Source organism: Larimichthys crocea, chromosome XII (genome assembly GCF_000972845.2).
Source record: "Larimichthys crocea isolate SSNF chromosome XII, L_crocea_2.0, whole genome shotgun sequence".
In the NCBI taxonomy this organism is placed as follows: Eukaryota; Metazoa; Chordata; class Actinopteri; family Sciaenidae; genus Larimichthys; species Larimichthys crocea.
Window position 1 is genome coordinate 25,293,121 of NC_040022.1, and position 13,696 is coordinate 25,306,816.

Sequence of the window (13,696 nt, forward strand, 5' to 3'; positions counted from 1 at the left end):
TATATATATATATATATATATATATATATTTAAAGAGGTAATACTATGTCTGCACTGATATTTTATAAAAAGTAAAACATCATTATCAGGACTACTCAAGTGTGTTTGCTTGTTAAAATTCAAGTACCACTTTTGAGACTTCAGAGCTGCTTTTAAGACCTGATTCTCTCATAAACAGGACAGAAGATGAAATTATCTTCTATTTCTTCTGTATGTACGTACATCCAAAATCAGTCTATCTTTTAACCCATTTAGTCAGATAACTTTCCTGGTAAAGCAGTAAACAAACAGTAAGCAAAGAATTATGTAACAGATATAAAGATGGAAAGGAAGTATATAATCTTTCTGCTAAATCTGGACTTTGATGCAAATAACTTTAAAGAAAAAGACATTTTTGTCCCACAGCTGTTCAAAACTATAGTAATTTATTTAATATTTTGAATTCAAGGCCAGTGGTGATAAAATCCTAAGATATTACAGAATATTTATTTAATTTACAGCATCCAGGAGAGGCATTCTTTCAACATTCAAGTTTTGAAACATTTGTCATCTGAACTTGGTAAATAAAAAACTCTTTTAACTAAACATATATTGATATACATTTTACATGTTACAGCACATTAAAAGGAGCAGGACTGCAGTCATTGTAATACTGAATTGCTCAGCAATATATACACAAACGTACATTTAAAATAAATGTCTTTCTAATAATTGTTCTTTTTTGTAGGTAATATTTAAATATTATATAGGAAAAAAATCCTCAGAGAAATATATATATATAAATATATTGTCTGCTCATTGAATAAAGTACCTAGATGATACAACAAGCCATATTACTGATACTACCATCTATCATTTTGATATTTTGGTCCAGAATCAGTCATTTGTTTTCACATATGAAATAATCTAAATATTTGTTTTTACAAAACAAGTGATATTTATCCCATGTGATTTTTCAGTTTTGAAGGCTAGTCTGTATTATAATTAAACATACTGTTGAATGTCATTTCTTTTTCTTCCTACAACCAATATCAATTTCAATAGCTTAAAATACAGAGACCAACTGAATAACAACAATAAAATATAATATATATAGTAAAAATAAAAAAATAGAGTCATACTATTTATAACACAAGCAAATAGGTGCATTATCTACATAATGGCAGGGCAGGAGCTGGCTGTCTGAGATTGGCAGTATTCAGGAGATTGTGTTACACCGTCACTGTTCAGCTCCTCAGATTTGAGACTCTCCTGTGTCATGGTTGCTCTTGGATGCCTGAGGGCCACAGTGGGGAGAGACAAGCCAGTCAGTCACAACAAACACTTTCAATACTTTTTCATTTTCAGGCCAGGCTCTGCTCACCTTGCCACCAAGATACAACACACCACATCTCACACCTTCTATAATACCTTGTTGTTTCCAAACCCTGGAAAAGCTAGTCTTTGCTTTTGGAATTAATCGTCTGAAAGCTTTCTGACAGTGTTTAATTAAAACATATTTCCTGTAGATTTAGTGTGCTTTATGAAAGTAGATGTAGTAAATAAATTAGAAATAGGTATAATACCATACAACATTTAATTCAGCAAATTGCTGTGTTGCATTCTGAAGAATTTGTTGAATGTGGTCAGCAAAATTATTGGATAATCGGTTTTACTTCACTGTAATGACAGCAATTTTCCTACGGGGATTAATAAAGTACTTCTGATAATTCCACCTGAATCAGAGCCACTGCAGTGAAATATAAATTAGTGCTTACCTGCACTTTGCTGGAGTTTGAGAAACTGAACTCTGAGTAGCTCTTCTTTCGAGGTGCGCAGAATCTGGACACGATGTTTCCATATTCTTCCCTCACCTAAAATCAAAAGACAAATTGAGTTTTGATGCCAAAAAAAAAGCAGCAGAGTTTGTTCTTTATTTTTAGTGTGAGTGTGACTGACCTGTTTAGAAAACAGACAGTGCATGACAAAGAGCATAAAACCCTGAAGACTGCCAAAGATGGTGAATAGGTAAGACATGGTTATAGAGCGCTCCCTAAACTGGAAACAACCAAAGATCCACATGGTGCCCAACACACACAGCTGAGCCACTGCAGTAATGGTGAAAGCCCTGCAGGAGGCAATAAAGATTCACACAGGTTAAATATGAGGCACTTTAACAGGAAGGTGCTTAATATTATTTCCATTTCATTATTTTTAGTGGGAGATGCAGTAATATAAAAAATGTGTACACACACATATTGACACGCACATGCAGACTTTGTTAATACATACATATACAGCATGTATGTATTTAAATCTTTACTGGTAGTTTGTGGACTAGTGTTGACTCACTTTATTTTCTGCAGATTGTCCATGTCAGGGTTTAAACTTGAGAACTTCTGTGCCAACTTCCACACGGTGATGAGAAAGAAGAAAATGTTTATCTGAAAGGCAACAGAGATGAGGTTTATAAAAGTATGGAAATCAGTTCTAGGAATATTTTTCATCTCAATAAATTGTTTGGCACTCACAATGATGATGACACAGGCAGGGCCAAAGAAACTCCAAATGAAGTCCAGGTTTAACCAACAACTGCAATACACATTGAGAGTATTTAGTAAGCAGACAATTGTAACTAGATGACAGGGGATTCAGGTACAAATTAGAAATAAAACAGAATCAGCATCAGTAGAGGAAACCTACTATCTCTCAGTGCCGTATCCCTTGGCATTAGCTAAGACAGAGATACCAACAATTACAGCTGGGACTCCATAGCCTCCTGCCATCATGTACAGGGTTTTGAAGTTGGTATTAAAGACCAGGACTACCATCCTGAAGAGTTGTATGCCCTCCAGACACATCCAGCAAAATGCTGCCAGGTAGAAAAAATGCAGCAGGCCTGCTACCACTGCACAACCAACCTAATGCAGTTGGGAGAGAGATGAGGATCAGGATGACGACAGTGAAAAAAGGACAAAGGATGCTGAGACATGGGGAGAAATAAATTGGTAGAAACTACTTGCTGAACTGTTGTTTATAAATCTCCAGCACCCACATAAATGATTCAGTAGCTGTTCTATCTATTCTGCTGTATTCAAAGGTGTCAGAAATATTACTGTGCTCATCTGGACACTGCAAGCATTTTGACTGTGCAAGCTGTTATAGACGTATTTACCTGGTGGTCTGTACGAGAGATTCCTGCAAGGAAGATGAGGTTGGCAATGAAGAGGCTAATACAGAGGTGTAGGTGGATGGTGGTTCTTGGGCCTTGGATGGAGCGGATCAGTGAGAACGTCAGGATGCAGAAGAACAGGCAAATTAGAGAAAGGGACAGACCCACCAAGGTGAGGAGCTGCAACTCAAATTTATTCTGTTGGGAGACAGAGAGAGAGAGAGAGAGAGAGAGAGAGAGAGAGAGAGAGAGAGAGAGAGAGAGAGAGAGAGGTGGTGGGGGGTTACATTACAGTTTCAGCTATAAGCTCTGAACTATGAGCGCCATGATTTACTACGTGTCATCATGTATGTATGAGTTTTAACCTCTATCTCATGGAGTGCCATGAGCACAGCAAAGCTGCTCAGATGGTTGCAGGAACACACTGTGTAATCAGTGTTGGACTCCACCACACTGCAGCCGCGAGCAGACCATGTTCCTTCCTCAGAGGAATCCCAGAACACACAAGTGTGGTTAGATTCACCTGACTGTGAAACAAAATAGAGACAATGTCAATTATATAAGTACTACTGTCCTGCAGAGATATATTGTTTTCCTTAATAGCAAACTACCTGGTTCAGGTGGTAGAAAGTTAAATTGATTGGCTCCTCGAGGTGATTTGTGTTTGTGTTACTGACAGTGACAGTACTGACTTTAGAGATGATCTTAAACTTTTGTGATTTCATCCCACTAAAGAAGCCATCTGCAGAGTCTTCCAGGTTTGAGTAGCTCAGCATGGACACCGTTGTAAAGCCTTTCACAATCATAGCAGGAGAACACTGGATTAAGTGGACATTCATTACATTTGAAAGTGGTTATGAATGTGTTTATTACAGGTATAATTATTACCAGGGTAAGAGGAAAGCTCTCCAGCAGCTGTCTCCAACTTGATATCCAGCTTGACATGCTTAGAAGATAAAGTCACAGGTCCCTGGGGTAAGTCAACCCCCCTACGTACCAGTAGCTGTAACTCTGGACCCAGATACAAAGATCAGCTTTTTACCAATATGCATTGCTTCTCTCTTAATGCTGTAGCTGACTTCAGTAGAAGAAAAAACGTAAATCTCTTTGTCAATGAACAAAGAGCTATGGCAGAATTGTCCACATCTTTGTGACTGAGAAAACAGAACAGAAAACAAAGAGAAAATACTTCACTATGTGTCAATTTATATTTACCTGTGTGAGTGGAGGATCTCTTTGTCCCAGGAGACTTAATGATGGGTGATACGATTTTCAGAATATTCTCCATGAAGTCCAGAAAGATTGAGACTTTCCTCTTATCCTTGAAGGCTCCACCAGACAAGACCTTGTCAATCATAGACAACAGTCTCTACAGGCACAGAAGAGGACGGGCACAGGGAGCAATGTAAGCAGGGAGAAACAGGAGACAGAGTCAGACAGAGGCAGACTGTCAGACTGCATACCAAAAAAGGTCAACATAAACAGTTTGCAAAGATTTGCAGATTTCTGGACACCATCTGACCGAGGGAGTGGAACTTCCTGTTTCTGTGCCGATTGTGAAGAACTGAATGCTATCACATAATCAAATTACATTTTAATTAATTTATGTGCAGATATACCTGTAAAATGTCATCTCCTTCCAGTTGTACTTTATCCTTCAAGCTTCCTGTCAGCTCCAGACAGATATTTTTCGACTGCCTCACAAGATCAAGTGGAAATTCCTAGGAGAGTTATTTGGGGAGAATAAGACAAGAGTATGAGGCAATAGTAATTTTAGATATCGATCTGTGATAAAAAAAAAAAACTGTTTCCGGTGTAGCTTTACCTCTTTTAGATAGTTCATATCTTCAAAAAAGCCACATTTTAGTTCTGAAGAAACAGGAAGTTTTGTTTCATTAAATGTACTTCCTGATAACCATAGCAACACAACACATATTATGATGGTATCTACACTGATGAAAATGTTCTGTTTATATAGTGAACAAACTGAACAAACACCTGTGTTCTTACCAGTGCAGCGAGACCCCTTGTTGCCATAGTTAGTGGACCCTACGTGGCATGCACAGTAATGACCGCTGTCTCCCTGGTGGCAGGTTCCATTTCCACAGATTGTCTTATCAATCATACATACGTCTGAAATGGAAAGAAATCGGGGAGAGGAAAATGGTTACACTGTGTGTTTTAGTCAGTGCTAATGGAACATTAAATATTGTGATTCACCAGAAGGTTCACATCCAGATTGGTTCTTGATAGACTTTTAAAGATAATGCATAAAAGTATACAGACAGAAAAAAACACAGGACAGACATCCCATAACCAACCAGCTTTAACCAACTATACATGGTACAATTTCATATAACCAAACTATACTGCATAGGATCAACAAACTTAGAAGGGAGATGAAAAATCAGTTATTTAAACTTAAAAATAACTAGTATTTAGCAGCATGGTTAAGCCCTTACCTTCACATTGCTCCTGATTCCCAGAAATGCTTAATTTTCCAGATTTCAGTACAAAACCAGCATTACAGACACAGCTATAACTGCCTGGTGTGTTGGTGCATGCTGCATTCAGACCACAAAGTGCTCTCTCTTCACATTCGTTAATATCTACATGAGCAGGGAAAAGATCACACTAACACCACTGAACTGCAGCACAATGTAGACGAGGAAACTATACATTCATGTATACTTATACATTTATACCTTACATATAACCTATTTTCATATAGTAAGGGTACTAAAAGTCTTACCTATGCATGTGACATTGTCACCATGGTGAAAATCTTCCACTCTAGTATTGGAAATGAAACCCTCATCACAACTGCAGTAATAATGTGGAATTGTGTTGTGGCATGTGGCATTTGGTCCACATAAGCCTGTGTACTCCCAACACTCATTGATATCTTAAAGCAAAAGATAAAGATGGGTTATTACATTTTATTTTTAGATGACCACTGCAAAGGTAAAACTTATCATCACTGTTATCGTTGACTCAGTATACAAGATAATTACCTTTACATTTTGCAGATGTTCCAGCTGAAAAATTCAGAGTCTTTGTCGATGATATGAAACCATCCTTACACTGGCAGTAGAAACTGCCGTTTGTGTTGATACAGCGTGCATCCTTTCCACAGGGCCCAAAAGATTTAGGAGCGTATTCAGAAGGATCACATTCATCTTGATCTTAATTAAGTACAGAGGGATGTAAAAAGATGGATATTACATAAATAAGAATATATTTGAAATGGATCTCAAACTAAGTATGGGCTGTAAATCAAGAACCCAAACTCTTTCAAATTTTAATGTTAGAGCAGATGCTTTTCATGCTAAAAATGAAGTTAGGCGACAATACATTTCAAATTTCATTTATGTCAGGTTTTAATTTCTAAATGCAAAGATGAGCAGTCTAAACAATCCACACATGCCGCAACAACCTTTCCATAGGAGGTTATGTGTTAAGTTAGTAGTTACATTTTTCATACCTTTGCATATTTGGTCTTCCTGAAAAAATCCCTCTGGGCAGAGTGGATTTGACAGGACCGCAATGAAGGAGAGTTGCAGAGCTGAAAAACAAGCAGTCAACTGTCAATACAGTTCTCTTCTGAAACTTGATGCAACAAGCATCAGCTACAAGCATCAGCTACAATTGTACCTATGCTTAATCTACTGCACTAACCTCTTTTTTATGGGGCATTATAGGATCAGTGTCACCAAATAAATAACACTAGACATATTTTGAGAAAAGATAAGTTCCCTCATTTCCTCAGATTGTTTTAACAGCATCTGCACCATATTTTAAAATGGGTGTCTGGCGAACTCTGCTTCCTATGTGTGAGGAAACATCAGCTGGCATGTCATAAGCACAAAATAGCATCACATCCTCAGGCTGTAAGAGTGCAGAGTCACTCCACCATGCTATATACACTATATGGAAACAGGAAGAAAGAGTATTTTTTCTTGTCAGTTGAAAGATCTTTTGTATTTGAAAAAGGAAGAAAAACTCTCTGTCAACAGTTTTTCTGTTGGTTTTGCTGTTGGAAGCAAACAGTTCCCAGTAAAAGTTACAGTTCAGCACATTTTTGACAATTTAGGAGAATTGATAATTGAATAACTAACTTAAGGAGGGAACTAATTTAAACAGGTCGGTAACATTAGTTTAAAAAATATTGCGAAATGGTTTAGTAGTTTCTCTTAACGTTGGTTCCCATGGTAACATGATAACAAGAGTTGCGTATGATTGTGGTTTTCTGTCCCATGACAAGTAATGTGGGTGCTGTGCAATGAGCTCATAGTGTATCAATATCACTTTAAAAGCAAAAGCACAGAGGTTGATCTGTGCAGTGGGGCCTAGATATTGGGTTGGTTCAGCCTTATTAGACAATAATAACAACAACAATATGTTTAATACCAAAATTGTTTTACAACATCTGTTCTTTGTCCAAAACTTCATGCTAGACTTCAGCTTACATAGAAAACATACACAGATAGTTAATAATTAGTTTGTGTCCCTCCTTGGAGCACAGAACATTTTTAAACTTTCTCAACAGATGTTTTTTTCATCCCAGCTACGGTACAAATAGATGACAGATGTGACTCACCCAGTAGCAGGAGGTTCCACCTGCCTCCCATGGTGAAGAGAAAAACACTGTTCAGATCTGTATGAGGAAACCTAAAACAGCCAAAACATAAACCTGGTTACTCTCTACATGTAGATGGTGAAGTTCTCTTCTCTTCTATTCCTTTCCCTAAGTGTCACCAGTTGTTTCTGTAACTTAAATGTAAAGGAAGAAAAAATAACTCTGTATCCACCAGTCAAGCTAATGGGTGTGGGGAAAGTAGCTGCAGTGCTGATACCAGCAAATAAAATACATCTAAAAATGCTGGAATCTCATCTCATACAATGACCACCCCTTTCTCTCACTAGCCTTGTCTCTGTCTCTTTCTCTTTCTCCCCTTCATCTGCTCCTACTGATGAGGTAACATGGTAAGATTACTTTATTTTCTAGGGAGGGGTTTCTCTCCCTCTCTGAATCACGCCTCTGACATTGAGGTTTGTAGAGGACACAGCTTGTATTTTCAACTTCTCTTGTTGGGGCGGGTCGACAGTAAGAGGAAATGACTATGCCAACTCATTCAACTCTATTTCCATGACAATAGTGTCACTGAACAGTACTTAAATTAAATTTGTGTCTCTCTCTGTCTTTGGTCATCTCTATATATATTTCCCCTCCATTGGACTTTGTTGGGGGGCAGATAGGAGGTCATGGGGAGTTTAGACGGGTCATTGTTTTACAAAATCCTGCTGGTGGATATACCCTCCCATGAGCAGAATTTTATCACTCAGCCGACTAACTATGGCGATGACATATATATAGAATTAGCCTCTTTACATCTGTCTGAGACAATGTAACAATGGTAATGATGTTGAGCGTCATTTGGAAAGAAGTGAACAATGAACAGAGTAGTATATAAATGTAATGCTCCAGTTCCTGGAGGTAGACGTTTCTAAAAAAATAAAAAAAATAAAAAGGACAGATAAAGCAAACTAGTTAGGTCATGGATTAATGTAAACAGTGCAAACCATGTTGCATAAATACACATTTGTTCTTTCCCACATCGACACTGTTGATGTTCTCTTAGCCTGTGTGACAAGGTGCTACCCCGATAGTTGACTTTACTTCTGCAAACTTGTGTGGGTTGTACTGAGCTTTCACAATCTGATTAAATGCTGACATATAAGAGCAGTCTAATGGAACAAAAGAAACTATTAAATTTTCAGCAACTTTTGTTCTTTCCAGAGCACAGTTGCAAGGTCATTTTTTAGGTCTGAGCACACTGTCTACTTGTAAAACAATGAGGTAGGCTTAGAGCTTTGTCGGCCTGGGTACATGGAAATGACAGACAGCAGGTCTCCAGGGACAGGAAAAGTTACAGAGCATGCTCACAGTGGGACCTTGAGATGTACTGACATGACCTATGAAAAACACTCTGCCAGGAAATAGGTCTCTATCTCTTCAAAGTGAATCTATATCTACAGATAATGACTAATCTGTTCCAGCAGTAACATAGTCATCAAAAGTCTGGCATATAAACGGTTCTGACTTTTTAAAATATTTAACCTTAGTAAGTTCTAAAAGTTACTACGATATAAACACAAAACAACATTTACTGACCATATGGGTATACAGTATATGAAAACAAAATGAATTAATAAATTAAAAAGCAGATTGTGAATACAATATCAGCAGTTTTAAAAGGTGGCTACAACATGAAACATGCTTGAATTGACATGATGGACACTTTTTCACTGTAGCATACAGACTTGAAGTGCACTGTGTACTAGGAGTACTTATTTTCAGTTCCCTGTTCTTTGGCGACAGCTTGATCTCACAGCACATGCTGTGCAGTGCTGGTGAAGATGGTAATAAATAATCCACAAGAAGAGTATCACAGATAAAATACATACTGCACTATTTCAGTAATAATCAAGTGCACCTTTTACAATCAAGTCATGTAAAGGCAACAAAATGAAGTTTATTTACACTAGTATTAAACAAAAGGCAGCCTATTTAAACTGAACAATAACTGATGCCACTGACCCACATATAGAATACACATTATAGTCAATATCAAGTTCAGTGTGTAATGGATTGTGGGGGCAGGATATCATGACCACTCCTAAATCTGAGCTGTGTGATGAATCCTTGGAAGGAATATTAAGTTCAGAGCCCAGAAGCCAAATATCACCTCTGTAGTCTGTTCCACTTGAGTTGGCTAAATGAACTCAAGTGTCTCACTCAGTTTAATTTTGGCTTCTCTTTCAAAGAGTGACTTTCAGCCAATATGATCATGGCAAGCATCCAGTTCCTATCCTGTTATCTCACAATCTTCTTCCTGCCCATACTAAAATATAGAGTTTTGGATGTTTTGTGTTGGCTGTGTTTTTTTTCTCTTTTTGTTTCTTTCTGAATTCTCAAACAATGAGAAGGGGCCACAATGTGGCCCAGCTGTCTCAACAACTTCCTGACAAAACCTGAACAAAAAGGTCAGAGTGGAGACTGCACTCTGTCTTACAGTGATGAGATTTAGCCATTTGAAAATGTTCGAGAAAGCTGCTGTATGTGCATCAATAAATATTTCCAAAGCGACTACACTGATAATGTAATTCTTATTGCTGCCCTATTGTGGAATTATGTTGAAGTCCCTCCAAATGCAAATTTACTTGGTCAATGACAGTGACATTAGGTGATTGTATTTTAGCAGTCAGCAGTTATCAGCAGCATATTTTTAAAAGCTGAGTGATAATTATTTGAAACCATGTCTGAAACATTTACTATACAGTTAGGTGGCTGGTGGTTAAAACAAACGCTGGCCTTTAAGTTTTTACGAACTACATAAAGAAATTGCTTCGCAGAGCTGTTATATTCTGTCGTTCTGTAAGTGTAAGCAGGAAGTAGAAAAGTAAAATAAAGTTTGAATGTCACCGTTTTTTCTTTTACCCTACTTGTACCTTGTTAGTGGTATAAGTCAAATCTTTGTCATCAGGGCCTTTTTCTTGATTGTGTTTTTTAAAAACACAAATCATCATATTAGAAGAATTCTTGCTATATTTTGTTAGCTTTTTCATTTCTTTGTGTATCCTACTAGCATTGTTTGTTATTATAAGTGCATTGTCACACATGCTTCTGAACACAGTATACTGCACATACCCTGCCGTGTACTAAATGCAACTGTGAATGATATTTTGCTTATGTAGCTGTCTAAAAATAACTTTCAGGCATATAGAGGTATTGCACCAACACAGTTCAATCACACCTTCATGCTGGAGGAAGTGGTGACATTTCACACATATTGGGGACATTTTGTGCTGTTGCCTGAACTGAGGTTTTACCCCCTTTTTTTAACTAAATGAACTATTTTCCATTATACACTCATTCTCCATTTATTTCATGACTGCTGTGAAAAAAGGCCTTGAGCTTTTTTGGTGCTAGTGTATCACTGTGTGACTTTGACATATAGATAAATTACTGGCTAGTTAGAAATACAAGCCTTAAAGGACCAGTGAGTAGGATTTAGTAGTGTCTGGTGGTGTTGATCACCTCCACTCCCCCTCCCAGCATGGACTACTAGAGCCAGTGTTTGGTTTGGCAGTGTCTGTAGATATAAAAGGCTTGTTTTAAGGTAACAAACACATAATATTTCTATTATACACTGATGAAAACAACAGAAGAATGAAATTATCAGTTATGTAGAGAAACTTTAACATCAGCATCAGAAAACATTCACATGTTTACCTGTTGTGTAGTGTAAGTCATTAACAATACTTTTAATCAGTTTGGGAGTGATAAACACATTAAGTTAATTTCTGTGCTTTCTTTTTGTGCTTCTGTTTTTTTTTTAATGTTTTCTAAAAACCTGGGGGGGCACAAGCAAAAGGCAACACAAGGAATATTCAGACTAGAAGAGAGAGAGTCTTGGCCATACAGCATGTTCTATGGGAGTATAAAACACAATGGTATACTGACCTGTCTAGTTTCTTCTATCTTGCAGTTTTTTTCACACTACTGTTCACAGTGTTCACAGTTAACACTTTACACAATTCAGTTTACTGCTTGCTAAATGCTGAGAGTGAAAATGACACATGCCCTGCCCTGTACTAAATATTACAATATGTGCAAAATGACATTTCCCTTTTCATACATATAGAGGAACTCCGCCAATGTAGAGCTTTCATTCTTGCACCCCCAAGCTGAACTTTATTCAGAAGTGGTGACAAACCTTTCACACATATTAAGGACATTTTGTGTTGCTGGATGAAATGTGTAAACGGCAACACATTCCTGCTCTCTCATTCCTGCTTTTGTTTTAGTGTAACATCTAAATTTCAACTGAAAGATGAACTACTGGCTGGTTAGAATGATAAGTTTGAAAGAATCAGTGGGTAAGATTTAGTTTTCATCAAGTAATCTCACCACTCATCATCCTGTTCCATGCATGAAGGACTACAAAGAACTATGGTGACAGTGAATGCACAAAACATGCCAAATGTGCATCTATGTGTTTGATTTGGTAACAAAAATATAACAATTCATATTTCAGTTGATTATTCACTCATGAAAACATAGTTGTAAACATGTATATTCTATTCCATTTCTGACATATTCTGTAGTAAAACAGTATACACGCACATGTTTAGCTGTTGTGTAGACTTTTAATCAATTTGGTAGTGATATCAAGACATCAAACTCCACTTTTGCACTTCCTTTCTGCGCTTGGGTTTTCTATGTGCTTCCCAAAATGGAAAAAAGGAAAAATAGAAAAGTTTTAATCCACTATATTTAGTAAGAACGTGCCTCAAATATGTGCAGATTTAGCTCAAGTTTGCGCCAAAACAAAACGGTGTGCTGCTGCTCATTGTGAAGCTTTTGCCATAGTGAAATAGCATTATCTAGTGGAAAGAAATGTGTATTACACCATCATCCAAGGAGCTCTTTCTGGTAATGTTGGAAACATTGGATGTCCAGTGTATACAATCTGAATTACTGCATTTTAATCTGTATATGTCCTTTTGCATCACCTTGCTCACATTCTCACAATCTATCACTGTAGATGCAATAGTACATGTATTGCATCTGAGGCAGTTTTCATGTTTGTTTACCTAAACTCGTCTTAGTGGATGGTGCAGATTAGGGCACACAGTACAGACTGTAATCAGTGTAAGATCATTTTCAGTGTTGAGAATTATTCTTATCAGGCGCAGTGTAGAACAACAATTTACCTCCTGTTATTGGGTTGAAAATTAAGGCAGATGCACTAACTCAGCAAATTCAGACAGTTTAAGGAAAACTCTGAATATGCTGATTTAAGCATTTTGAACACGATGCTGGTTTACATGTAGGCTACAGTACCACAGCCAGAGGGCCGCTCCAGGGCAAATGATCAAACCATGTTTTATGTTGAAATACTTGCATTGCAATCATCTCTAAACTCCCAGGTCCAAAGCTGAATCTTTTAGACTATGTTAGTTTTAATTATATTGGACTGCATTATTAGATGGTACACGCTCAAATTCCCACACAGCAGATGCAATATATATTATCATAATTTCATTTTTTATCAGGCCACTGGTATGGACCAATGGATATTTCTCTGTATGAAGGTTTCTAGTGAGAGACAACCTGAAAACACAGAAGCTCCTCAGCCGTCTTATTGCACCATATTTAATCAATGACATGTTAATCAATTTAATTGCTTTATTATTGACATTTTCCTTGACTACAGACACTGTGAAGTCTGCATCACAGACAACTGTAACTGTTGCTTAATTTGACTTGTTCTTTTTTTACTTTATTTCTCAACACAATGGTTTTTTAAACTGGGATCCTTGAGTTGATTGTTGTTTCCAACAAAAGGGAGAATAGATGTTTAACTTTTATTACGTTTATATGGAACAACAAGGGAGGGAAATAGGGTTGGACATTTTGACTGATTGTAATTTCTAGTGACCCTAAAGGACACTTTATCATATTTTGTTCACTGTGAA

At 37.2% G+C, this 13,696-nt stretch overlaps 1 protein-coding gene across 2 annotated transcripts; it reads right to left on the reverse strand.

Annotated features, from left to right (window-relative positions):
- Positions 1-406: 406 nt before the first annotated feature.
- Positions 407-8,183, reverse strand: LOC104918583 (CD97 antigen). 2 transcript variants are annotated; one of them, XM_010730382.3, is made up of 19 exons: positions 7,752-8,183; positions 6,636-6,716; positions 6,166-6,336; positions 5,904-6,056; positions 5,614-5,760; positions 5,162-5,284; positions 4,977-5,020; positions 4,771-4,872; positions 4,367-4,520; positions 4,040-4,162; positions 3,763-3,944; positions 3,517-3,678; positions 3,155-3,349; positions 2,683-2,900; positions 2,511-2,571; positions 2,332-2,423; positions 1,939-2,107; positions 1,758-1,853; positions 407-1,276 (listed from the first exon to the last, which is right to left on the reverse strand). In XM_010730382.3, the coding sequence occupies exons 1-19, from the start codon at positions 7,780-7,782 to the stop codon at positions 1,235-1,237; spliced, it is 2,346 nt and encodes a 781-aa protein (XP_010728684.3). In that variant the 5' UTR covers positions 7,783-8,183; the 3' UTR covers positions 407-1,234. The 2 variants fall into 2 exon arrangements, with proteins under 2 accessions (XP_010728684.3, XP_027141705.1); XM_027285904.1 differs by lacking the exon at positions 5,614-5,760.
- Between the last annotated feature and the right edge of the window lie 5,513 nt (positions 8,184-13,696).

What these genes read in the sequence shown, in the direction of transcription:
- LOC104918583 (XM_010730382.3), bottom strand. Translation starts at nt 7,782, where the DNA reads ATGGGAGGCAGGTGGAACCTCCTGCTACTGG. An exon ending in AACATCTGCAAAATGTAAAG is followed by an intron (nt 6,057 to 6,165) that starts GTAATTATCTTG and finishes TTTTGCTTTAAG; the next exon opens with ATATCAATGAGTGTTGGGAG. An exon ending in GAGATCCTCCACTCACACAG is followed by an intron (nt 4,163 to 4,366) that starts GTAAATATAAAT and finishes ATCTGGGTCCAG; the next exon opens with AGTTACAGCTACTGGTACGT.